Source organism: Scomber japonicus, chromosome 1 (assembly GCF_027409825.1).
Source record: "Scomber japonicus isolate fScoJap1 chromosome 1, fScoJap1.pri, whole genome shotgun sequence".
Lineage (NCBI taxonomy): Eukaryota > Metazoa > Chordata > Actinopteri > Scombriformes > Scombridae > Scomber > Scomber japonicus.
The window spans coordinates 34,544,848-34,570,361 of record NC_070578.1 but is presented as its reverse complement, the minus strand read 5'-3'; the positions used below and the strand labels follow the sequence as shown (position 1 = coordinate 34,570,361).

General features: G+C 40.9%; 1 protein-coding gene across 1 annotated transcript in view; it reads left to right on the top strand.

Annotated features, from left to right (window-relative positions):
• The first annotated feature begins 2,069 nt into the window (after positions 1-2,069).
• The window catches only part of mpped2a (metallophosphoesterase domain containing 2a), an 83,610-nt gene continuing 60,165 nt past the window's right edge, over positions 2,070-25,514 (top strand). Inside the window, exons 1-2 of the mRNA XM_053317219.1 lie at positions 2,070-2,640; positions 5,563-5,852. Of these exons, the coding sequence (XP_053173194.1) occupies positions 5,740-5,852 (113 nt within the window). The 5' untranslated portion in view covers positions 2,070-2,640; positions 5,563-5,739. The remainder of the gene's footprint in view (positions 2,641-5,562; positions 5,853-25,514) is intronic.

Below are 25,514 nucleotides of genomic sequence, written 5' to 3'. Positions count from 1 at the left end.
AGAACGCCCCAGCAAGATGGTCAACGTGTAGAGACAAAACGCCTGGACCAAAGCTGAAGCACTGGACTTTAAGCTTCTCATCCAATCAATCCATGATGCTCTCATAAGCATGGCCAACCTGCACAAGCTGGGGCATTGAACGCTCCAGCATGCCAACTGTGTCAGAAGAGAGGCACCTTGAAGCACATCCTCGGTTTCTGCCTGAAAGTGTTGGGGGAAGGGCGATACCGCTGGATCCATGACCAAGCCCTAAGGTCTTTGGCGGACGCAATCAGCTCAGTGATTCAAAACAGCAAGAATCAGCACACTCCCCCCAAAACAGTCCATCACCTTTATCAGAGCTGGGGAGATGGCACAACATCAGCTTAGGTCCTCCAGAGGGCTTCATGCCACTGCGAAGGACTGCCAGCTCCGAGTTGACCAAGGAAGGCAGCTCAAGTTCCCAGAAAACATTGCAACCACTCCACTCTGAGCAGACATGGTGTTAACATCAAAGTCTACAAAGCAAGTGGTCCTGCTGGCCCGCTGTGAGCCAGTCGAAGTTGGGTGCCAGGGCTTTGCTGGCCATTCATTACAAGGAACTCTCAAACTCATTGTAGTAAAAGGACTGCAGTGCACAGGAGTCACCAAGAACATTGCAGAGGCTTCTGAAGGGGCTTTGCAGTGGCTGCGGATTTGGAGGGGGGTCGTCTGTGGAGCAGTGCACCACTTGGACACAAGTCGGGGGCCTGATCAACCCTGGCTGGGTCACCAGACTGATTTTAGCTTCATTAACTAACATGGATTTCCAAAGCACTTAGGATCAGCACCAAAAATACTATGCTATATTGATCAACTATTCTTTTAAATCACTTTGCACAACTTATCTTTTTAAAAAAGGTCTTTAGTAATTGATACAACACTGTTTTATTTCCAACATGTCTTATCTGTTTCATTGTTTTTACTTATTATTATGTTTAATCTTATACTCTTATACTTGGGGTATTTTATTCTGTTATATATATACTGTTTAATTATAGCACTCAAACGTTTAACCATGTAAAAAACATTGTTACTTTTGTTTTGAGGCTGAATACATGAAGTGTATTATTATGATTAAGCCATTAGTTACAACTTGTACACTATTAAAATATATATACCCTATTGCACTATTAGTTATTAAAAATGAAAATATGCGGAAGAAAGGTGATCATTCTGTTTTCTGTTTATTTTAAAAATCATAGTAGGTTATGGTGGTGTGTTTTGGTGCATTATATTGAATAGTGTTCTTAACACCATTTTTTCTGTTTTGGTGTATAAACATATTGGCCAAACACAAAACATCATTAACACAGAGTTCATCATTTTGTTTTTATTTTTATAATGGAAATGATGGGAATTTGCGTTTCAACCTCTTGTGAACATCCAACTAGAAGGTATGTACTGTGTTGCATGAGAAAAATATATGGTCTGTAGCAGGATTAGACCTTTAGAAGGGCTCAACTCCTAATGAGAATTTGACATACAATACCCTGCAAGTGTTCAAACCCCCTGCTAAACTACTAATTTCACTGGATAACGTAAATTACAACAATAAGTAGTAGTGTACACAATAATAAGGGTTCAGCATAAACAAGATTTCTACAGAGATGACCCAAAGATCCTGAGGGAAAGGCAATATTAATGACAGAACTATCCAGTACAGAGTACATTAAAGCTGTTATAAAAATAAAACCATTTGAACGTGTAGCATAATATTTTATCCCATCTCTGACAGATGGGCTCGCAAAATAATTAGTTGTATAAAATAATTTTAGTATACATATTTATGTTTTTTATATATAGGGGTGCTGAGATCAAATTTAGGGTTGGTTGAGCACCCTGAAAAATGACCTGAGTCTGTAATTTCAATATTATTTCCTTATAACTGCAGCTCCACAGTGAGTCTGTCATATCCAACTGCACTTGAACGCAGCACGAAGGTAGCGCGGGACTGCACGAGCGCACTCCTCCTCCTGCCTCCCTCCCCTCCCGCGCAGCTCCCGCGCGAGTGCCCGCCGGTGAGGGCGCGCGCACGGGAGGTGGCGGGGGGTTGTGCTCGCTCCTGCTCTCTCTCTGCTCTCTGACCCCAGTGGCAGCTCCGACTCACTGCACTCCCCCTCCGTCACACCGAGGCTGCTCTCTCTCTCTCTTTCTACCTCTCTACCACTCTCTCTCTCTCCCTCCGCTGTTGTCTATCAGTGTCTCTCGCCCTCCTCTCCCGGCTCTCTCTCTCTCCCCCCTCTTCGCCCTCTTGTCTGGTTTCTTTCCACAGGAGCCAGCCGAGGTCCCGCCGGGTCGAAGGTTCTGCCCTATCCGCCCAGACTGCAGCAACCCCCGGATAGACGAGCGACCCTGCCCCGCTCTTACTACCACCACTACCGGTGCTGCTGCTGTTGCCGCCGCCGCTGCTGCTGCTGCATGGACCCGTGTCTCTTCACCGCCGCCGCCGCCGCCGTGTAGAGGGCGACCCCGACCCGACACCGACACTCTTCTTCCACCTCCGGGGCCAGATTAAAAAAAAAAAAAAAAAAAAAAAAGAAAAACCGGCACCAAAAAAAAAAGAAGAAAAGAAAGAAAAGAAACCACCACCAGCAGCACCTTTACCACACACGACGAAAGGTACAGCAACCTTTCCTGCTTGGCTTATTTTTTTATTTTTTTTGAGAGAGAACCGAAGAGAGAGAGGGGAGGGAGGGGAGTGAGTGAAGGGGAGAAGGGGAAGGGAAGGAGGAAAAAAAAAAAGAGAGAGAAATTCCTGACACAAAGCCGTCGGTTTGTCATTTTACGAGGAAGAGCACCTTCGGCTTTTTATTCTTCCAGGAGCAGAGTTCAGGACTGCACGGACCCCTTTTCTCTTTTCCTTTTTTTGTGTGTGTGTGTATGTGTGTTAGTGTGTGTGTGTACATTTCTGCAAAAAAAAGCGGTGCTGTATGTGCATGTGTGTACATGTGTGTGTGTGTGTGCATGGTTTCAAGAAAGGGTCAGTTTATCCGCCTGCCTGTGCCGTGCCCCCTCTCCTTCTCCTTTCTACTAGTGAAGTTAGCTATATTGCTTGTGTATCGGCGCTCTGTTTATTCACAGACAAGAGGGAGGAGGAGGGGGGGGGGCTTGACAATATATGTGTGCTCGTGTGTGTGTGTGCAGCTCAGTGTGTGCAGCTACAGCGTGCATAATAAAAAATTAAAAAATATCCCCACACTGCCAGAGCAGGTTTAGCACGCTAAGCTACAGAGAGAGCTAGTTGCTGCTGCTGCTGCTGCTACTGTAGCCATAAGGTAGAGACAGACAGGCGAGTTTCAGCAGCCCAACACACACACACATGCATGCATAGACACACACATACACACACACTGCACACGGCGAGGAAGACTGTGAAGCATGCTGCACACACAAATCCGTCCTCCAGCTTTTTCGGCCTACATTAGCAGAAAAAAAGAGAAAAGGGGGCACATTTCTGAGCAGAGCAGGCACTTCATGTTTTTGTAGATTTTTTTTTATTTACTGAGGTGAAAGTGTGTGCACAGCTTATTATTTATTTATTTATTTATTTATTTTGCAAACTTGTTTCTTGCATGCAAAAGCAAAAAATGAGTCTTTTTGAAGTTGGAGTGATATCATTTTAAAACTTGTTAAGAGCTGTGTGTGTGTGAGAGAGAGAGAGAGAGGGTTTGTGTGTGTGTGTGTGTGTGTGTGTGTGTGTGTGAGAGAGAGGGTTTGTGTGTGTGTGTGTAGTGGAGCTCAGTTCAAGTTCAAGGAATATTGAAATTTGAGTTTTCCCCCCATCTTTTTTTTTCTCACTCTTTTTCTATCTTTTTTTATGCTGGTATAAATCTTTTCTGACTTAAATTCATAGCACACTTCATTTGGAAAAGTAGCATTCAGATGACCCAGAAAATATAAATCAATGCTTTTTCGTGCGTGTGTATATATGTGTGTGTGTGTGTGTGAGAAAATAGGACAAGTTTAAATTGGAGAGGGGGTTATTCTTGCTTTTTAAGAAATTCACACCCGAATGGACTGGAAGGTCACAGCCGCACTGCATCACAGGATTTAACCATCAAATGAACTCTGGAGCTGTTTGATTTCCCTCCTTTTTTTAAAAAAAAAAAAAAAGAAAGAAGAAGGAGAAGAAGATGATGACAGACTTGTTAAATTAAGGGGGCAATTTTTTTCCCACCCTTCCTTCTTCTTCTTCTTCTTCTTCTACTACTCCTCGTGCTCCTGGCTGCATCCGGAGGGTCTGGTATAAAAAGCCTTGTCAAGCCCACAGTGGCCACTTTTACGATCACAGTCAGGGAGGTCAGAGACAAGGAGAAGGGGAGGCTCAGGGTCCGAGAGGAGACATTGCTCAGCCCCGTCGGTGAGTGAGCTCTGAAATCTGAAGATGCATATCCATCCACACGTGCTGCTGCTGTGCATTGGAGGTTTTTTTTTATTTTTTATATATAGCTGCAGGATTTCAATTTAAAGAGTGAAATTGTCTTTTTTTCTGTGCAGAATTTAGCCTTTTATTTTACACAGATGCAAGTTGAAGCTGGTAGATTGAATGCTTGGTTGCAGATGTAGAGCAGCAGGCCTGGGATTAACTAAAGCAGAAGTTGTTTTAGCTTTATTTTGGGGTGTTTTTGTGAGGTTGTGATTGTCAGCAAGAGGAGGCAAACCTGTGCTGTGCATGCATCGTGAGGAATTTCTTGTTTTACTATGATTTAAAAAAAGGCTTTGCAACAATTTAAACATCAGGAGAAATTACACCTGAAGCTTTTTTTCCCCTGCACTGATGCACACACAGAGAGGAGTCATACATACCTGCACTAATTTATACATTTTGTACTTGTTTGCTTTAAAAGCAGCCGGGGGGGACGAGCAGTAGAGCAGCAGAGCAGCTGATTTTTTTCTTTCTACGTTGTGAATTGTCACGTTTTACAGTAAAGTGTTTGTTTTAAGAAAAAAGTAACTACGTGCAAACTTTTGACAAGCTGTTTTTATTCTCTTAAGGAAATGCCATATTGTTTGAAAAGGTAGAATAAATCTGCTAATTATGTGAAAAGTTGCTTCACTGCTTTTTTTAAATTTATTTTTAAAGCAAATTGAGGATTGTATGAAGAATGGTTTGGTTTGATGAGCTGTTTTGGGAATTTTACTGCATGCATTCTTTCTCCTTTCTCCTTTTTTTTAAATTTTACTTTTCAACTCTGACGCAGCCACACAGAAAAAAATAAGCATTTCTTTTTTGTTTTGTGCTCCTCTGAAAAAACGTAATTACAACGTGTATGTTAACAATGTGATTTATGAGTTAGCAGGAAAGCATCGCCCTCTTTACTGCTCAGTGTTTTAGCTCAAAGAAAGCCACAGAACATGTTAGTTTATGTTTGTGCACGTTAGATCTTTTGAAGAGTTTAAATCTTTTATATGTTGTTGGGTTTTTTTGCCCTTTCTGTGAGGTTTATATTTTCTTGCCATGTAGAGGACGTTCCTGTCAGTGCCTGTTTTTGTGGTGCTGATGTGTGTGTGTGTGTGTGTGTGTGTGTGTGTGTTTTGCAGACTGCAGTGTGTCGTCGGTCGTGAGTCGATCAGCCGGGTCTCTTGTCGCTGCTGCTGCTGCTGCTGCTGCTGGGAGACTTCCTGGGCTTCTTGAGCCGGGTCTGAAGGATGACCGCTGCACGGCTCGCTGCTGAATCCCGGTGAACGAACGGCGTCTCATGTCCAAACGGCGGAAGGATGGCTCATGGCAAAGTGACCATCACGGTGGACGAGTACAGCTCCAACCCCACACAGGCCTTCACACACTACAACATCAACCAGAGCCGCTTCCAACCTCCACACGTCCACATGTAAGTACAGGCACACACACACACACACACACACATACTGAGGATCACCTGCTGACAGCTTTAAACTAAAATACCTGCAAATAATGTTGTTTATTTATCAGCCAAACTCAATTTTTGTGTTTATTTTTTTATAATTAAATGTGAAATGCTGCCTGTTACTCACTTTTTTATCTGTCTTTACTTATGGCTCCTTTTATGATTCATATGTTTAAGTGGTTTCACATTCACTTTATTTCAAGTTATTAATTAACAAGTGAAACAGTGCCCAAAAAGAGCAAAGAATCAATGTTTTGAGGTGCAACAGGAGGCCCAATCAGGACCCTGTTTCATGCAGAGTCTTTATTTAATTGGCTCAGGTTCAGTTAGAGTACGGTGGCCAGTGAGGACAAACTTTAACAACAGCTAGGAACCAAAATTAAAAGTTTAAAGCTGTTCAGGTGATCCGTCAGATGTTACAACCGTTCAGCTTTCACACACTGAAAACAAAAAGCTGGTTTAACTCACATTTGAGTAAAATCTGAGTCGGAGTGTTTTTTTTTTTTCCTTCTCTGTCGTGAGTCGTAGACGCCCGCTCCTCTGCTGTGCTGCTGCCCTTCGCTGTGGTCTCGCTATGAGACTTATCGGTTGTGCCATGTTGTCATTGTGGTGCATGAACACTTTTTTCCTCATTAGGGTGCCTCTCTCTCTCTCTCTCTCTCTCTCTCTCTCTCTATCTCTATCGCTCTCTCTCTCTATCGCTCTCTTTTTATTTATTTATCAGACCAGTTACTTAGTGTTGCTCTTGTCTGATGTGGTTATGGTCTGCCTCTCATTAGTGGGTCAGAGCGCCCTGACCCGTCATTGCTCGCCACACACACACACACACACACACACACACACACTCACTCATCAGGAGAGCCCTGTGTTTTCATCAGTGGAACAGAGCCACGGCTCGCTTTGTGTCTTCTACCAATTACGGCAATTTTTATGCTTTTTTCTTTTTTTATAAAGACGTTGATGACTGATTGTTTGTTGCTTGAGACGTTTCTACCTGCAGCAGGGACAGGAAGTGATTTTCTCCGCTCTTTTCATCATCATTAGAGTGGATTTGTGCAGCACTTATTTTCATGTTGCTCTTTAGTTGAACTCTTGTCCTTTTTATTAGGTAATTTTGGGTTTGCTTTGGCTATTTTTGATGCATGACACACACTCTCGCTGCCCTTTTTTCATAGTTTAGATGCATTAAATGACAATAAATCAAATATTTGGCTAAAGTAACAAAATGAGACGCATGTTGGAGCTGATTATACACTTAACGTGAGAATGCAGATCCCCATACACTGATTATATTCCATGTAATCTTTTTTTAAAGATAGAGAAGATAGATAAGATAGATACCGTATATAGGTTTATATGACAGTAAAGTGGACGTAAGGCTGCAATCACCCAGTGCTGACATACAGTTAAACTTGTCAGTGATAAAAACAGCAGCAGAGTATTTCTATTGCAGTCTTTGTTGTAAAGGAGAAAAGCTTAAGATGACAGATCTACCAGACAGTTTTTAAAAAGAAGTGAACAAAACTGACAAAAAAACAGCAACACTGATTTAAGATAAACTATTTCACTATTTCTTTAACAGTTTTAAACTCTTGTGTTGCTTCAAAGACCTCAAAACACTTTCAGAAAACTCTGAAACTATATTTTTGCCAGTGGAAACCTTTTAAACTCTTCTGTTGTCTCTGCAACTTTTGTCCTCCCCTATCAAAATTGACCTAAACTGGTTTGACTGTTTATAAAACATAAAGGTATAAATTATCACCCTTTTTAGCCAACTTCATTCCATGTTATTACCACAAGATTTACACATATTTTTTTGGACATTATGCTCAAAAGGCTTCATTTAAATGAAGTTATACCTCATTTTTGAGGGTCAGAATTGACCTGAGGACAATATGAGGGTTAGATTTAAAAGAAACGACATTACTTTAGCTGACTTATGACTTTCTCTGATTAAACAGAAGTTAAAATAAACAGAATCACACAGCTGTACGGACGAATTATGTTGTTTAATTGACAGACGTCAGACGGGATAAACAAATCCTCGGTCCTGTTCAGCAGCTCAGCTCGTCGTGTCGCTCGTGTCGAACCTTGTGACGGCAGCCAGCGACCAACAGGTCGACACGTGGCAGAGATATAAACATCATAGAGGAGACGTTTAAAGACATGAGATGAATTAGAGGCAGGTAAACGGCTGAGGGTTAGGGTTAGTGATCGTTCACCTTTCCTGAAACACATCTGGAAAAACAAAGTTATTTATATTTTTTGTTTTTGACTCAGCACCTCCACGATTATGTCTGGTTTATCATGTTCATGTAAACAGGATTATTTTTAGGGAGACGGTCAAATTATGAATCATCATAACAGCTAAATAGGACTCCCCCCCTCCTTCCCCTCCTCTCAGTGTTTGGCAACGTTCACTTAGTTGTACCATTGTGTTGTTTCGGGATACCTCAGCTGCGAGCCGGGCTGCCAGCACAGCCACAGTGTGTGTGTGATTGTGTGTGTGTGTGTGTGTTTGTGATTGTGTCTGTGTTTGTGTGTGTGTGTGTGGGTCCCTCGAATTGCAGAAAAAAAGCAGACGAGGTCACCTAGCACTTTGTGTTACGTCAGTCCAGTTTTTTTTTTATTTTTATTTTTTTTATGGTTGACAAAAGTCGGCAATAAATCAGGCCAAATACTTTCAATACGAATGAAGGTTAACACTCGAGCCAGACAGCACGGACCACATTCTGGTTTTTGACGTTTTTAAAGAAGCATGCTCGCTTATTTTCTCCAAATAGCAGATAATCCAAACAATTTTCCTACTTCAAATAATGACAGGATGACTTCTGGATGGCTTTATCTTTTGGGGGGAAGCTAAGATTGCAATGCTTATTATTATTATTATTATTATTATTATTATTATTATTATTATTATTATTATTATTATGAGGTTTATTATTAGTATTATCATTATTTTCAGCTTCTGTGATTGACATTGACAGGTTTTCTTTTATATTCTTTCTTTTTTCTCTCTCTCTCTTCTCTTAAAGCCTTTTTTTTTTTTTTTTGCTGCAGTGTGGCACCAGTTGACCATTTAGTCAAGTGCAGTTAGATGAAGCCTCTTTTTTTTTTTTTTTTTGAGAAACGAGCTGCAAAAATCCTGCAAACGTTTAAAGTTTTTTTTTTTTAATAAAAGTGGCGCACATCATCGGTCATCTGGAGAGAGTTATTCAAGATGACGACAAACTAGAAGAGATCGCGGATGTTTGCCTTCAGGTTGTAGCTGTAAAAAAAAAAAAAAGTAGCTGTTTATTAGGTGTATTTAGTAAAAAAAAAGAAAAAAGCATGTATAAAGAGTCAAACAGCAGGAGTGAAAACAACATTTTCTTGCTTCTGCTTTGAGAAACATGGCGAGTGAAAGAGTGGGTGTTAATGCAGTGAAATTTATTTAAAGTTGGAACAAATAATCACAGTATTTATCTAAATATTTAGGATGATATTTAGTTTTTACTGCTGCTGCTGCTGCTGCTCCTTTTTTCCCCTTCACAGTTTTAGCTGCAGTGCTTTTTTTTTATTTAGTAGAGGTGAAGCTCTCGTAGGAAAAGGGGATGTGTTGGAGCTGTGGGGGCCTCTCAGCAGATATGTGTTTGGATAAATACATTAGGCTGTTTCCTGGCTTCCACAGAGCCTGCAGTGTTTTACTCTGTCATTCTTAAACTCAGACTGGGAACCCCGGGATCACACACACATACACACATAGTCCGACCCCCGCCCCCCACCTCCCCCTTCCACCTTCCCCTCCGCCGCTACCCCCTCCTGCTATGTTTAAGTGCTTATAGAATACGAGCTCTGTTCTGGGAAAGTAAAGGCTTGTTTAGATTTGAGAGATAATGATCCGACTTGCTCGGGGTTCCTCTCTCTCTCTCTTTCTCTCTATCTCTCTCGCTGCATCCAAAGTATTTAGACATAAATAAAGTTGCTGCCCTCTCTTAAAGCATAAAGAGAGAGAGTGAAACAGAGTGAGGGAGAGGAGAGGAGAAAAAAAAAAAACCTCAAGTAAAGGGGGTTGCCCGCCTTTTTGAAATACAATCCTTGCTAATGTTTTTTTCGCCCCCTAGAAGGAATATTTAGATTTCTGTGATGGAGTACAGCAGCGCCTTTTTGTGCAGCATGGAAGGTATCGCTCTATGAAACTCACACACACACACACACATATATGAAAACATGCATGTAGTGCACGTACACATTCCCCCCCACACACAAACATACACAGAGAGAGAGAGAGGGAGGGAGAGAGGGAGAGGGGCAGTTACAAGCTAATGCGTTGGAACGTGACCCTGAAGTCAAAGTGGGCTTTCTTCGGAGCATGGGACTCTGTCTCTGTCTGTCTGTAAGCGAGGGACAGACTCAGTCCAGCCATGTTTGTGTGTGTGTCTGGTTTATTTTTCTACGCCGTCTGTTTTTTTTGTTTTTTTTCCTTCTTGCCTCAGCCCCCTTCCTCGTCGTCATTGTCGACGACGACGGCGGCATCTCGTGAAATGAAATGCTCAGCAACTTGGAACATATGCTTCGAGTTGGGACACTAATGGCTTCGAATCCAATTTGAGCAGGATCTGGGCCAGACTGCGGGGAAGGCCCGAAATACTGACAGACAGACAGAGTGAAGGTAAAAGGACTCTGAAGTGAACTTGGAGAGCGGTCGCTGTTTCGACACTTCTCTGAGCTCCAACAGTCCTGATAAAAGTTTTGAATTTAAGGACTAGAGACGTTTTTAAAGTGTCCTGTCTTAACTCCCTGAAAAGGTTACCTGAGATTCAAACTGTATATCAAACACACACTTTGGACTTCACTGCTTGCAGCATTTCATTTGCCAGAGCTGTATTCAGAGCTTCTGAGTGGAAAATTACCTGTTATATTTCCATTTTCTCCTCAGAATTAAAATCCTAGCAGGGTTGCAACTATTATTTTCAATCCAATTCATCATCTGACAATAATTTTTTTTCATTGAATTGGAAAGTCTGCCACTCACATAGTTTTTCACAATTCCTCAAGGTGACATCTTCAAGTCCCTTTTTGTCTGACCCAAAAGTCCAAATCCTCACAGTTAAGAAGCTGAAACCAGTTTCTTGATAAATAACAGAAACATTTAATAGATCATGAAAACAGTTGGCGATAAACTTCAGCAGTTTTCTTTTTTTAATAGAGGCGAAACGTCTACATGAAAGCAGCAGCAGCAGGAGAAGAAGAAAAAAAAAACTTCCAACTCTCCAAATCCTCACACAGAGTTAATCAAGGACTCCAGATTATCCGGTGCAGGGATGATGACGTTTGTGGTTGATCTTGATCGCAGATGTGTTGGCATTTCTCACTCGATGACTTAACTGGATTACACCATTAACGCCTTCAGAGTGTTAATTTATTTAATTCCCACTGGATGTGAGCACTCTGCAAAGCCAATGGAGAAAACTGACTTTTCCCATGATGCAAGTCCATTGATGGGACCCACGTTTGTGTCATTAGAGCTACATTCTGGTTTAACAACACTGGTTATGCTCATTTTTACGTACACAAGAGGGAAATCAAGCTAATTTGTTCAAACCTTAAACGCTGGAATGACAAAGTAGTAGAAAAGGCAGCCTGTTGTTGCTCTAAATGTGCATCAAATGTAGAGCTGGGCGATTATGGCAAAAATCAAAATCACGATTAATTGAACTTTTAACCTCGATTACGATTAATGAACGATTATCTCCACCCTTGATGAACAATGATGTATTTTCACAGTTTCTTTAGTTTAGTATTTTCCACTGCTGCCCTCACACATGAGAATCTTTAGGGAGTGAAAATAAAGATGTTTTAAGGTGTGACGCTGTGGTTAGTGTCTAGTTTACTGGATTAGAACTATGTAAAGATCATGGTTTGGGTTAAAATGAAGGAAGGAAAGAAGGAGGAAGGAAGAAAGGAAAAGAGGAAGGAAGCTGTGGTTAATGTCTAGTTTACTTGATTAGAACTATGTGAAGATCATGGTTTGGGTTAAAATGATCACTGGAGACAAGTTTTCAAATTCCTTAAATATATGCAACCTTTGCTGTCATGGCAACAGTGAACACCACGATTAATTGACATGAGCAAGATTAAGTTGATTAGAGAGCTTCTAAATGTTGGTTTTGATTATTTTTCGATTAATTGCCCAGCCCTAATCAAATGGTCATTTTTCTTTTAGAACAACCTCACTTCAGTATTTTGGCTAAAAGAGACGTGCTGGTGTTTTTCTTGATGGACTTGTAATGGCGCCTAAGAGAGCATCCTTGTATAACTTGATCCAAGTTTTCTAGATCTTCGAAAATGTGTCTCTCCATTGAGTTACAAGCTGTGTGAGCTTTATTACTGTCCACAATCTGTCTGCTTTTGGTGCTAGATTTGTTTTTGCTTTTTTAAGGTTTTAAATTGATCTCAGGATCTACCATTGCATCGTTGGTGGAGGTGTGAATGTACCCAAGATACATTGAGATCCAGTCGTTCAGACCACATTGGAGGTCTTGGGTTACATTGAAGGACTCTTAATCAACCAATGCCCCAATAAGTGGAGGTACATACTTAATGATGCTCCAACAGCTTCACTATGAAGTGCTAAACAACAAGAAGAAGGTTTTAAATGGGTCTTTAGGGCCTGTTCACACCTCCTATTAAAATGCATCTTGGGAGATCCGATCACAAATGGACAGTTGTGCAGGTGTGAATGCAGCCAAGATACATTGAGGAGGCATTGAGATCCAATCGTTCAGACCACATTTGGAGGTCTTTGGTTACATTGAAGGACTCTTAATCAACCAACGCCCGAATGAGTTGGAGGTACATACTTAATCATGCTCCAACAGCTGCTAAACAACAAGAAGATGGTTTTAAATTGGTCTTTAGGACTTGTTCACACCTCCTCTTGGGAGATCCGATCACAAGTTGATAGCTGAGCAGGTGTGAATGCAGCCAAGACACATTGAGGAAGCATTCAGATTTGATCGCTCACATTTGGAGGAAGTCTGGGCCACATATGAACAGCAGTGTGAATGTGGTTCAGGGCCATATTGAAGGACTCTGCATAAGTGGAAGTATGTACTTAATCATGCTCCAACAGTGTCATCTTAAAGTGCTAAACAAGAAGAAAAAGAAGAAGAAGAATGGATTGTGGCAGGTGGAGTAAACACGAAACATGCTGCCTGATTTCCATTTGGGCCGAAGAGTTTGGAGTTTGCAAAGCTCTCTGTAAACTTCTTCTTTTAATTTCCGGCAGACCGGGCAGAGGAAGTGCATGGCTGGTCCGTGCAAAAGGAAATGATGTACATATTTATGTGCATATAGAGAAAGGAAGTGGAGATCCGACTTAAAGCTGTCCATTTGGGATGGGATCACTCAGGATGGATGTTGAACGTGAGGTGTGAACAAGGCCTTAAATTCAACTTGTCGTTTTGTTGACAAGGTGTTGAAAAGCTGCAAATCTGTCTTTTTGGAAAACCTGCATATTTCCTGTGTCTTGATTTAAACGCCCCATGAAGAACTGCTGGACTGAGATTCTCTTTAGCGGTTTGATGTGTGTGTTTTTTCTCGGTGTATCGTTTTCATACTTCGGTTTGGTGCCAGTACAATAGCTCAGTGTGCGTCCCAATAGCTCCTTACTCTGAGGAATATCAATGAAAAGTCTTCTCTGTATCTTAACACAAACATCTGGGAAAAGATGAAGCAGAACGAATCTGACCAGGCATTGAATGCAGACTTTAGTTACCACTTTACTTCTTTATTCTCGATGCTACAAATTTACATTTGATGGAGTTAAAGAAGAAGAATTTGACTTGTAGTGACTGAATAGAGCTACAACGATAATTAGATTCACCAACTATTTTGACAGTCAATGGAAAAAATGTCCAAATTATCGAGTTCTAGCTTCTCAATTGAATATAATAAGCTACAAATGACTATTTTCTGGTTTGTCTACCATGATAGTAAACTGAATATCTTTGGATCATTGACTATTGGTTATGAGTTGTTGTGATTTGGTGCTATATAGGATATAAAAAAGGATTTGATTCATTGATAAAAACTTTAAATTAAGAAAAAAGCTCAAATACACATAAAACGCTAATTATTTAACAAGTCACAGCTTATAAACTGATAGCAATATATCTGTGATGAGCTAATATGGTTTGATCAATGTCTCCGTCTAGTTTCAACCCATTCATAGATTCATTCCTTCAGTGTGAATAAAATGGAAACATCACATAAAGCAGAAGTACTGTAGAAAGGGTTAACATTGTGTTTTATCTGTTGACACCTAGCAGCTACAAACAAGTATTTTCTTAGCTTTAGTATATTTCAAACACATTATGTATGACTGTATGACACGGAGGACACGCTTCTTCATCCTGATAAAGTTAGTGAAGTTTTAGAGAACATAGTGTTAACATGATCTCTTCCTTTTTTTTTCTTCTTTTATTTACTCTACAAAGCACCATTCACTCAAGACACCTGAGCTAAATGCATTAATTTCAACGCTGTGAAATGGAAATTCTTTTAAACCCCCACCTCCCCCCTTTCCCTCCTCTCTCTCTCTCCTCTTTTGTCCTGCATGCTGAAAAAATATTCCACATTTAACAAACTCCTTCTCCAGATGCCTCGTTAATTATTCCCACCCTCTGAATAATTGAGGAGCTCGTAAGTATGAATCATTTAATGCTGCCGCTGCCGCCACTGCCTGCATCCATATACACGTGGAGATTTCTGACAGAAACTGGTAAAGGAAGCAGCACCAGGAGAAATATGGCCTTCACACATTTGTTTAAAACACTGTCTTGGTTTTTATTAATGAACTCCTTGAGGATTTTTTTTAAATGTGACTTATTTCCTTTTTTTTTAATATAATGGAACAGTTGCCGCATATAGTGGAGGAAATTATATGGACTTATGGGTTTTACAGGAGCGGAGAGGAAACAGCTCCACTATTAGAGCTATTACACAGGTACACAGTGAAAAATCAGCATTTTTATAAACGAGTTTGTGTACTGGAGAGGAGGATCACATGACAAGAGGAAGCCGGTCAGCGTGTTCGGAGGATAATTAAACTAGACATTTCCATCTCTGTGTTGGTAATAGCAGCTTTTCTGCTCATGTGATTCCATTTTCCATTTTTAGCCGACTCGGTCCAAGAAGGGACCCTGTGTCTTTTCTCGTATTATGCTGTGTGTGTGTACGTTAAACCTTTCAGCAGCGAGGAGGGGGGGAAGACGAAAACGTTGTGATAACTGACAATTTAATAGCAGGAAAATGTAAATGTGACAAGAGATTTGTAGTTTTTTCAACCTCTCTTCACACCATTAGTCGCAGCTAATAGATTTTTAGATAGAAACACAAACGAGAGGAGAACTAAATGTTCCTCTTTTTTAAGTAGAGCAGCGTTTTCTTCATGTTTTTGCTCTGGTGCGACCGTGTCATTTGGGTCGACAGAGCTCCGCTTGTGTTTCCATTACTTCCACTTATTCTCTCTTTTTGCCAAATATTGTCATCGCGACTATAAATAACTTATTTGTCTTTGTTTAAAGAAACAGAGCTATTGAATTTCACATTGTAGGCCCAAACATTTGTTTTCACTTTTGGCTTTGAACTCGTTTCTGAAAGTAGCAGCAGCTCCAAAGTCTGGTTTTTTGCTGTAATTGTTACAATACAGTTTATTTTATTAGTTTGTGGTGCAGCTACAACCTGAAGGTAAACTGCGTCCCGAGTCTGTTCTTGTTTGTGGTCGTCTGGTTTAAAACCAAACTGTGTCCAGATGACAGATGATGATCCATTTTTAAGAAGTAAAACATGTTCTGGAGGATTTTCTGGTCTCATCTGTTCGCTTTCTTTTTTTTTTTTTTAAATGTTGCCTATTGCTCTTTTATGTGAGGTTTGTTTTCCACCTTTTATGTGTTTGGGTCACATGATTGAGATTGGCCAGTTGTGATGCAAAGACTCGTTCCAGATCTTTGAATCGCTGCCAATATCTTCGATGTTTTTCATTGATCCCAATAGGTCAGATAGGTTGGAAAAACAGCTAAAGCCAGGCAGAGCTTTGAAGGCGGGATTAAAGCGGCGACGTCACATTTACGCTGCCGTGCTTCAATCCATTTCAAACTATTGACAGGAAATGAATCGCTAATCACTTTGAGTCATTTTTTTAAAGCCAAAATTCTGATTGCAGCTTCTGATAGGAGAAGACTTTCTGCTTTCTTTGCATCTCAGGCTTTAGGAAGCAATGCTTAACCTATTTCCCCCTGTTTTCTGACACTTAGTCGAGGAAACAGCTAATTGTGTAATTGAGCAAATAATCTACAGATGAATCGATAATGAAAATAATCATTAGTTGCATGGATTGCATGGACGTCAATGAGAGTGCTCCAGCAGACTCTAATGAGGGCAAAGTAACCCGGCCCCCGGCCCCCCCATACCTAACATAAAACAGCTAACATGCACACAATGTCAGACTGAGTAATGAGGTAGAAACCAAATGACAAGTATCAGGCTATCTGTGAACCACAATTGGACTTTTTTAGGGTTTAAAAATGGCTATATGTGATTATCAATCAATGGCACATTAAAAAATAAGAGAAACACCATTCAGTAGTGCAGCCTCACGTTTAGCTCACTCTCTCTATCTAGCTCTCGCCTCGCTATCTGTTCTTTTACGTTCCTCCCAAACAGTTAGTGGAGGAGCTGCAGTCAGGCTTCAGCCCTCCTGAGAACAAAGAGTCGGTCCCATTTCGCTTCCTTTTGTTTCCATCGGGCCGCCGCCGCCGCTCGACGGCAGAAGTGGAAGGGCTTTTGTAACAGGAGAACCCTTGATTAAGTTCCCTCTCCACCCCTGACCTGCTGTTGGAGCCCGGCGGGACGATGGTAGTGGTGGTAGAGGGAAGCAGGGGGGGGGGGGTTGGAGGAGGGGGTTAAGTGACAGTTGACATTGGACAGGTCTGCTGTTTTTAGAGATTGAAGCCCTTTTGATGTCTTTGAGATTTTTGGCCTCTGAGCCCTCCGTCCTCCCTGGAGCCTGGCATCGCAGGGCATGATCTCCTGATGATGTCACCCCCCCCCCCCCATCCCCCTCTCCCCCCCACCTCTCGATTTGAAATAGAGGTAAAGTGGCTCGAGCCTGCAACTTCTCAACATGACAAGCCCGCCGCTTATGCAGTTTAAAGTGCGTGTAGCGAGCCTGTGCTGGAAATCAGTGTCGGGTTTATAATCCAAATGACTCATTTCAACAGTCACATTATTTTACTCCTGACTCCATGAAAGCTTCAACGCCAGACACTTTCGTAATTTCTCCGTGAGGTTCTGCAGGAATTAGTGGTTTAATTACAATCAGAGAAGCAGTGTTGATCGTTCTTTAGCTTCATGAAATCACAGCTAGAAAAAAAAAAAACTAAACGTTGAACATTTTCTGTCATTTTTTTAATCTCAAACATCTACGAGGATTTTAATTGATCTCGCTGGAATATAGCTGTTGGTGGAGCCCGTTAATGGAAGATTAATGGTTATTAATAATTAAACTTCCATCAGTGTGTCTGGTTTTTTAACAGAATCAGCAACTTAATGTTTTAATTGGTAGATATAATGCTGATTTAATCATCTGGTTTTGGTTTTTGTACAGAAAGAAACCTTTTAACTGTTGAATCACAAGCAGCATATGTTACACACAGATCATGTATATGGTTATTTGTTTACTGAGCAGAGAAGATGCATGTAATTATAAACAACTAATACTAATACTGTTATACCTGCAAATCCACCTTAACTGGATCCTGAGCCAGCTGAGAGAACAATCCGAATAATATTGATGGATTCTTTTGATTTGGTAGCCACTATCATCTAAGATTTTAGTTATCACCATACTTGGATACAGCATTATAATAAAGCTTACATTTTTTGTCTTAAAATGAATTATAGTGATGCAGTTTCCTGAACTTTCATTAAGTTTTGGCTGAGCAAAATTAAGAATAAATGCTACTACCATTGCTTTTATTGTCTTCACATTACTAATGATCATTTATCAAAATTATGTTCTTATTGCGGGTAAGGCTTTGAGAAATCTAAACATATTTTTCATGTTTATAAAGTTCTCAAACAAAAGAATATTGCAGAACTACCAATACTTGGTGCTGTAGATGCACATTGAGGTTCAATATGTGGTCCCTCTTGTGTGAGAATTTGTAGATTTTTTGGCTTTTCAGTCCCTAATTGGATGTAGACACAATCTGGGTGTAAGAAAACTGTCTGAAAAGAGCTACAGGAAGTGTTTGAATGCTACCTTTACAAAACATGTCCACTGAGAAGATCGAAAAACTGAACCGAGTCTTTCAGTTGAAGCTAGCTGATGTCTGCCAAAGCTAAGTATTGCAGAATGCAAGTAAGCAATGGTGGAAGTTAATCTGTTGTATTCTTCGCTGTAGGGCTGTTAATATGTCGCTCTATTAAGTTTTAATAATTGTTCAGGTGAGAATAGCTCCACGATTATCTGCTAAGGGAGTCAGCTGTGTAACAGATAGGATCTATGAGCCATCGGCAGTTAATTTCTGCACGTTACATGCATCTACTGCATTTACACACATGAAACACACACAGTACTGGGCTCATTTACACTTAACATTAATGTTTAATTTGATAGTTATTGCATTTAAAGTGTCTTTCAGGTTGTGGGTCAGTGAAATAATATATGAAGCCTTAACCTCAATCTTACAACAGCAGCATATAGTCTAAACCCAAAAACTGGTGCAATGTATTTGAAGTATTTTATAAATGTTTTTCTTATGTGTGCAGCACCTTGACTTACAGCTACTGTATGAAACTGCTGCATAAATATATAAACTTAAACTTACATTAATGGAAAAGCCTTAAAAATGTCCGTCCATGTGTGATGGTATCCAGACGAAGTAGCATTAAATGCCCTCTGGTGTTTCATACACAATTCAGCCTCATACGAGGTTTTGACCCAGTCTGTCTCTCTCAGTCTGTCCAGGTGAAGACCGCTACCACTACTTTTTATTCTCTGCTATTTGGTGTTTTGGCCCCTGAGGGTTGGGGTCGTGCCTGTCTCCTCAGCCTTCCTCCCATCAGCCCTGCAGCCAGGCAGACTGTCAGCAGCACAATTAAGGGCTGTGCCGTAATGAAAGGGGCATTAGCAGAAGCAATTTATTTCCCAGCGCAGTGCCGGAAGGTTTCTCCAGTGCTGATATTGTAACGGAGGCTTTGTGTGTGCCATACTCGGCCATTATGGCGGGAGTAACGGGGAGGGGGGGGGTGAGGAGGAAGGCTGAACAAATGGGAGTAGAAGTAGGGGGGGAAGAGAGGAAGGAATGGGGGTGCGTTCAAGGCAAAGCACCATCATATTTTCAAGAGCTGACCCCAAAACCGTATACCGTCGATATGAGAATACCAAGTTTTCATTGGTGCATAGACGCAAGGAGGTTTAAAAAAAAAAAAAAACCTCAAGACCCTCCAGACCAGGCTGCTGAGGCAAATGATGAAGCTAGTAAAAGTTATTAGACTGTGACGGGCAGGAAATCATCCAAAGTGTGGGATCGTTTTAAAGCGTGTAAAGGACGAACCCCAAGAAGGTGACACACAAAGATTCCCACGTGATTCGTCGACCTCGAACGCAACTTATCATCTGAAACATGTAGGTTAGCCTGACGTTAGCCACCTAGCGTGTTATTACAGGTGCATACGGTTGTGTAATGTTATACTGTATTTAAAATCAATTGAATGTTCAGTCTTCTTGCTGCTTGTTCTAACACATCCTGAACACATCTCTGCTTTTCGCATTAGCTCGTCGTTAAGTTAACAAGCGGCTAAATTTCTATATTAAAGGCTCATTATCACTGGTTTTGTATTTCTCTGTAATGGAGCACAGTGTTACCAACATTTATTCTTATCCTTGAAGCTTAAAACATTTTCTGGAGCCCCCCAAATATATATATTTAAATAATGAAATTAATATCCTAAACGTGTGATGACTAAATGTTCAGTTTAAGAACCATTTTTCTGCTTTTGTTGTTACTTTTTCATTAAGCAGAGCCTCAATTTTACGCCTGTATATTTATATATTAAAGGCTCATTATGATGTTTTTTTTAAATTTCTCTGTAATTTAGTATGTTAACTAATAACTTGAACTAACTACCATTACTACTACTAATATTCGATGTTTAGTTGGAGGCAGTTTTTAAATATTTCCTTTTTAAAATCAATGAATGCTTATTTGCAGTGTGTTTTTTATTTTTTCATGTTTTTCTTCTTCTCATTTTCACATTTGGGCTCAAACATTCTTCATCATTCTCTATCTGCATCTTGCCTGTTTCTTTTCTCCCCCCCTTTTTTTTTTTCCTATCGGGTTTTTCCTTTTTGTTTGTTTTGCTTGTTCTCGTTTCGCACCTTTTGCCTCTTTCTCCACTCCCTCGTGCATCCCCATCCCCACACACACACACACAACACACACACACACACACACACACACACACACACACACACACACACACACCATTATTCCTGTGTTCATTTTGTTCCTCTGAAGTTTATTGAATTAGTGCAGACAGCTGAAACGCAGAAGATAAGAGAGGCGCTCTCTCTCTGCTCCTCTCGGAGAAATGGTATTGCACCGTGGATGATTGAGCGGTGTGTTTGTGTGTGTGTGTGTGTGTGTGTGTGAGTCTATAAGAGAGGCAGAGAGAGATGGGGGGGAGGGGAACTGATGCAGAGGTTATAGACAGAGGAAATAGGGAGCATTGTGTTTTGATGTTACTCCTGAAAGAGCGATAAAGACGGTGTGTGTGTGTGTGTGTGTGTGTGTGTGTGTGTGTGTGTGTGTGTGTGTGTGTGTGTGTGTGTGTGTGTGTGTGTGTGTGTGTGTGTGTGTGTGTTCGCTCCATGAAAGACCTGTTACTATTTTGTCTCCAGTTCAGCTGTAATTATCTTTAAAATAAAGAAAAAGATTGTTGTTCTTTTTTAGCGGCACTGACACACAAACATCACATTTTCTCAGCCTTGTGTTGTGAAGTTAGACGAGGACTTGATCAAACACAAGGTTCATTTTAAAGTCTTTTATCAGCTGCTGTGATTTCTTTTTAGTTCTGATCATCAAAGCCTGTCTTCTTTCCTGTTGGCTCAGTTCAGTAAGATCAATTTCAGACAAAATGACTCGAACTTGAACTTTTTTTTTTAACTGATTGTCCATTTGTTGGATGTTTGCCCTTCACTATCTTTAATTTTGATCACAATTAAGCTATTTTGGCTCCACTGGGAACAATAGACCAAAATACTATAAAAATCAGCAAATCTTCATATTTGAGAAGCGGGAACTAGTGAAGTTCTGTATTAAATGATATTTTTCCAATTTAAAAATAGTTCAGCTAATCAGATTTTAGCTTTAAACAGCATATTTTCAGTTGTAAGACGCTGCACCAGATGCAAATTAAACATTTACTGCAAAAAAAAATCACTTCTGGGAATGTGGTGGGTTTTTTTTGTTCCCAGAAAATCGTCCTGTGATCCTCGTTTTTGTCAAACCCTGGAAGCAACGTACCCGCTGAAATGTCGTTTGCTAGTGATCTTTTGAGGAATTTCATATCCTGTAAGCTCACATCCATTCAGACAATACACCCCCGCCCCCCCCCTCCCCGATTTTAAAATATTAATAGTTAGTTTGTCGAGATTGCTCAAGCAAAAAAAAAGTTAAATGTGATCCAAGCTGGCGTTTTACATGAATCCTGCATGCAGCGTGTGAATTTGTACCCGTTGTTATCCAGTTAAAATCAGTGAATTTTATTTGTCTTGACAGTTTCAGACTTTGCTCTTCTCTCCTTCGGGGCTGGGGGGGGGGGGACAGACTGGATGAAGAGGAGAGAAACCTACCATTGCCATTGTACAAGATCTTGATCCTGTTTATCACATGTAGGCAGGTCAGCTTTAGTTGATTAGCAGTCAATTCCCACATTTCCTCCTTTTTTCTTTTGACCCTGAAGAGGTTTTAGGTGGCTGGCTTACCGCTGGTGGGCTTATTGGTGAGAAATCATTAGCGGGATGACCCTATTAACAATGAAGGAGCAGGAAGGAGGAAGGAGTGAGAAAGGAAGGGGGGGGGGGGGGGCTGGAGGCGAATCCCTCAGCAGCAGCAGGTGGCAGCAGGTATAAAAATGGATGGAAATCATAGCCAAACCGTGATTGACATCTGCTTCTGTCTGAGACAAGTGGGCAGCTCGGAGGTCGTTGACCCCATTAACCCCCGGCTGGACTTGAGGAGGCTGAACAAAAGCAAACTTAAAATCCTTTGCTTAAGTTGTCAGAAAACGCTACAACACTACACTACAAGTAAAATCCCCCGTCTACATACTTTTGGTTACGTTTTTTCTTCTGCAAGGCTTCATCAGTGTCAAGAAAGGGAAGTCTTAATCTTAATCAGGCCAATAAAGAAATTTCCCCAGTTTGGTTTGGAAGAACTTCAGCGTTGGAGCTCGCTCACGCTCCTGTGGTTGAATTGGGAGTAAATCCCTGCAGCTGACTTTCCAAAATCTTGTGGGGGGAGAAGGAAAAAAAAAAAAACCCTTACCAGAAGAGCGGAGGCTGTTATAGCAGCAGGTTAATACTCATGTTGAATGGTCACATAAGGGTTTAAAGTTCAAGTATTTTTCTCTTGAATGCTTAAATTTTCTTTCTCTAGTAAGTTATCAGCTTACTTTTCGTTTTATTTCATTTCATAGAGCTCAGATGTCTCCAATTTGCTTGTTTGGTCCAACTTACAGTCCAAAATGGAGCGTTTTGGTAGCCGAGTGGTTTCAGCGCATTTGTGAAATATCTGCAACATCCCTCATTCAAGTCGCATTTTATACCCATTTCTCTCTCTCCCCTTGTTTCCTGTCGACTTCTAACTATCTAACAAAGGCAAAAATCCTCTGAAAAATACATGAATAAATAAACCTACAGTCCAAAAGTAAAGGATATTCAGTTTGCTGCCATATGTAACAAAGAAAAACAGCTTTTCATCACATTTGAGAAGTTTAAAGCCAGTAAATTGTTGGCATTTTATTTTGAAAAATTACTGAAACGATGAATTTATCATCAAATTAGTTGCAGATTCTTTTTCTTTTTGATCAACTTCAAACTCAAACAGAGAAACCGAGCGTTCCTCTGCAGCTCTACTTATAATAATAGCACATAGATCTTTAAAATTGCCTATATTTTAGTAAAAAAAAAGTTAATGAAAAATGCTGCAAGGACGATGTCATCACATCCAAACACATCACTGAGAATAAAAGAGAAGATGTAACTCTGTAATAAACTTAAGTGGCAGTGCTGTAGGATTTTCAGCCTCACCTGCCTAGTGCCTAGACTCTCTGTTTTTGTCTTTTAATCTTCCTTACTCACTTTTTTATACATTCGACATATACATGAAGTTATCTCTTGTAGTAAATGGATAGCTGTGTTTTAAATGTAACTAATATTATGAAGTTAAGATAAGAGCACTTTGACCAGACAGTTTTTTGGCCCGGGCAGTCAAACAGCAACAGTCTGTTTTTTGGACGTGGAGTTGTTTTTTTTCTTTTTCTTTTTTTGCTGTGAAAAACTTGTGAGTGTGTGTGTGTGTGTGTGTGTGTGTGTGTGGCGAGTGAGAAGTAGAAGAAGAAGAAGAAGGAGCGTCGTAATCAATCACAGTGATTATGTGGCGTCCGTAAAGAGCCCCCTGCAAGCCAGAGAGCGACAGAAATGGCGACCTTCTTATCTGCTGCCAGTTAAGTGTCACGTTTGAAGGAGCAGGCTCGGAGCTGAACTTTGACCCCATTTTGCTTGTGTGTTTTTCCAAAAGGCCACGGAGCCAAGTGCGCTCAGTCAAATGAAATATCCTCCTACAGACATCAGAGAGCAGCACTCCCCACCCTCCCCTCTATCTTCTCTCCTCCTGATTTCTTTTTTTTTCTTCTTCTATACTCCTCTTGCTGCTTCTGTCTCATCTGCACAGACACACGTATCCAATAACCGCATCTGTTTTCCAAGATCTGGTCGTTTTTCACATCTACTTTGCGTCGATTCCAATCTGACAACATTTCTAAAGTTCAAACTTGTTAGTCTTACTTTAGCACTAGTATTAAAAAGTGTGCTATTTGTGTGATTTATGGGATACTTAAGGGCTTTTTTTTAATGGATTTTTTTTTTATTGCGGTCTCTGTTAATAGTCAGATCATTAAAATGGTATTGAAGTGTTTGATGAAGAGACCTCGTCAAATTTGACCAGTAACAACATTTTAAATCTGCAGCATTATGATCGGCAACTCCACATGAGAATCCGACAGAAGAGACAAAGTGAAAAGCTCGATGTAAGACAGACAGGAAGAATCATTGCTTAATGGTTTCAATGTTATCAGAACAAAAGCCTGACACCAAGGATGAAAGCAAGATTGTCTGAGTGGTGTCTCCTCAAGAAATGCTGCTTGTTGTGATTATAGTGAAAATAAGATATTAAAAAAAAACCTGACTTATTTCCTCAAATGGAGACAAATGAACGTGATTAACAATTTTCTTAAAAATCTTCAAGCAGCTCCATTTTTTGCCGTAACGTTTGAGCTGTAGGTGAGGATTAATTGCTTGCACGGCGGGTTTCTCCGTCGAAGGATCACAGACGTTCCTTCATCGAGCAGATATTTCTGCAGCCACAGACCTCGGTTTTGTGTCAGCTCCAATGTCATGGCGGATTTCAGAGTGTGTGCTCCTGCCCTCCTCGAGCGCATTAGCATTTCTCCTCTCTCTCTCTCTCTTTCGCTCTCTCTCTTCCCCCACCACCACCACCACCACCACCACACTCTTTTCCCTCCGCAGTCTTCCCTCTGATGTCACGTCGAAGCTCAGACATGTTAACACGAACCTTCATGCTAACACAGTTCAGTCTGTCACTGGAGAATATTCTTTTACCTGCTGCCGGAGCGCAGGAAGACTTTTTCATTTTCACTGTCTCGTTTACAATAGATCAGAGGCCTCTGCTGCACTGCTGAACTCCTGAACTCCTGTATACATTACTAATGAACCTCTGGATTGTTATACAGTCATATGTTAACAGGAAAGACAGGGGCCCTCTCTTTGTGTGTGTGTGTGTGTGTGAGAGAGAGAGAGAGAGAGACAGAGAGAGAGAGAGAGAGAGAGCAATGCAGTACTATCATGAAGGTTTCTTGGCCCAGACCTGCTCTAATTGATAGGGGCTGCTGGTATTTACTTACATTCTCAGGGTGGATTAAATCTCAAAGGAAAGGGGAGGAGATGGAGGTTGTTTTTCTCCCGGCTTTGTCTTAATATGCCCGTTTGTGTGCGTGCATATATCTGCATACTCTCTCTCTCTCTCTATATATATATATATGTGTGTGTGTGTGTGTGTGTGTTTTGTCATCCCATGTGGTTTTGCGTTCGTCCTTCCTCCATGACGAGAACTGTCGAATCCTGTAAAGCTGCATGACGTCCAGGCACCACAGAGCACCAAATCTAATCAGCGGCCTCACAGCCATGTATGTGCTGCTCTGCTGGCTTAGGTTAATGCGTTTGCATGTTCGTGTGTGTGTGTGTGTGTGTGTGTGTGTGTGTGTGCGTGTGTGTGC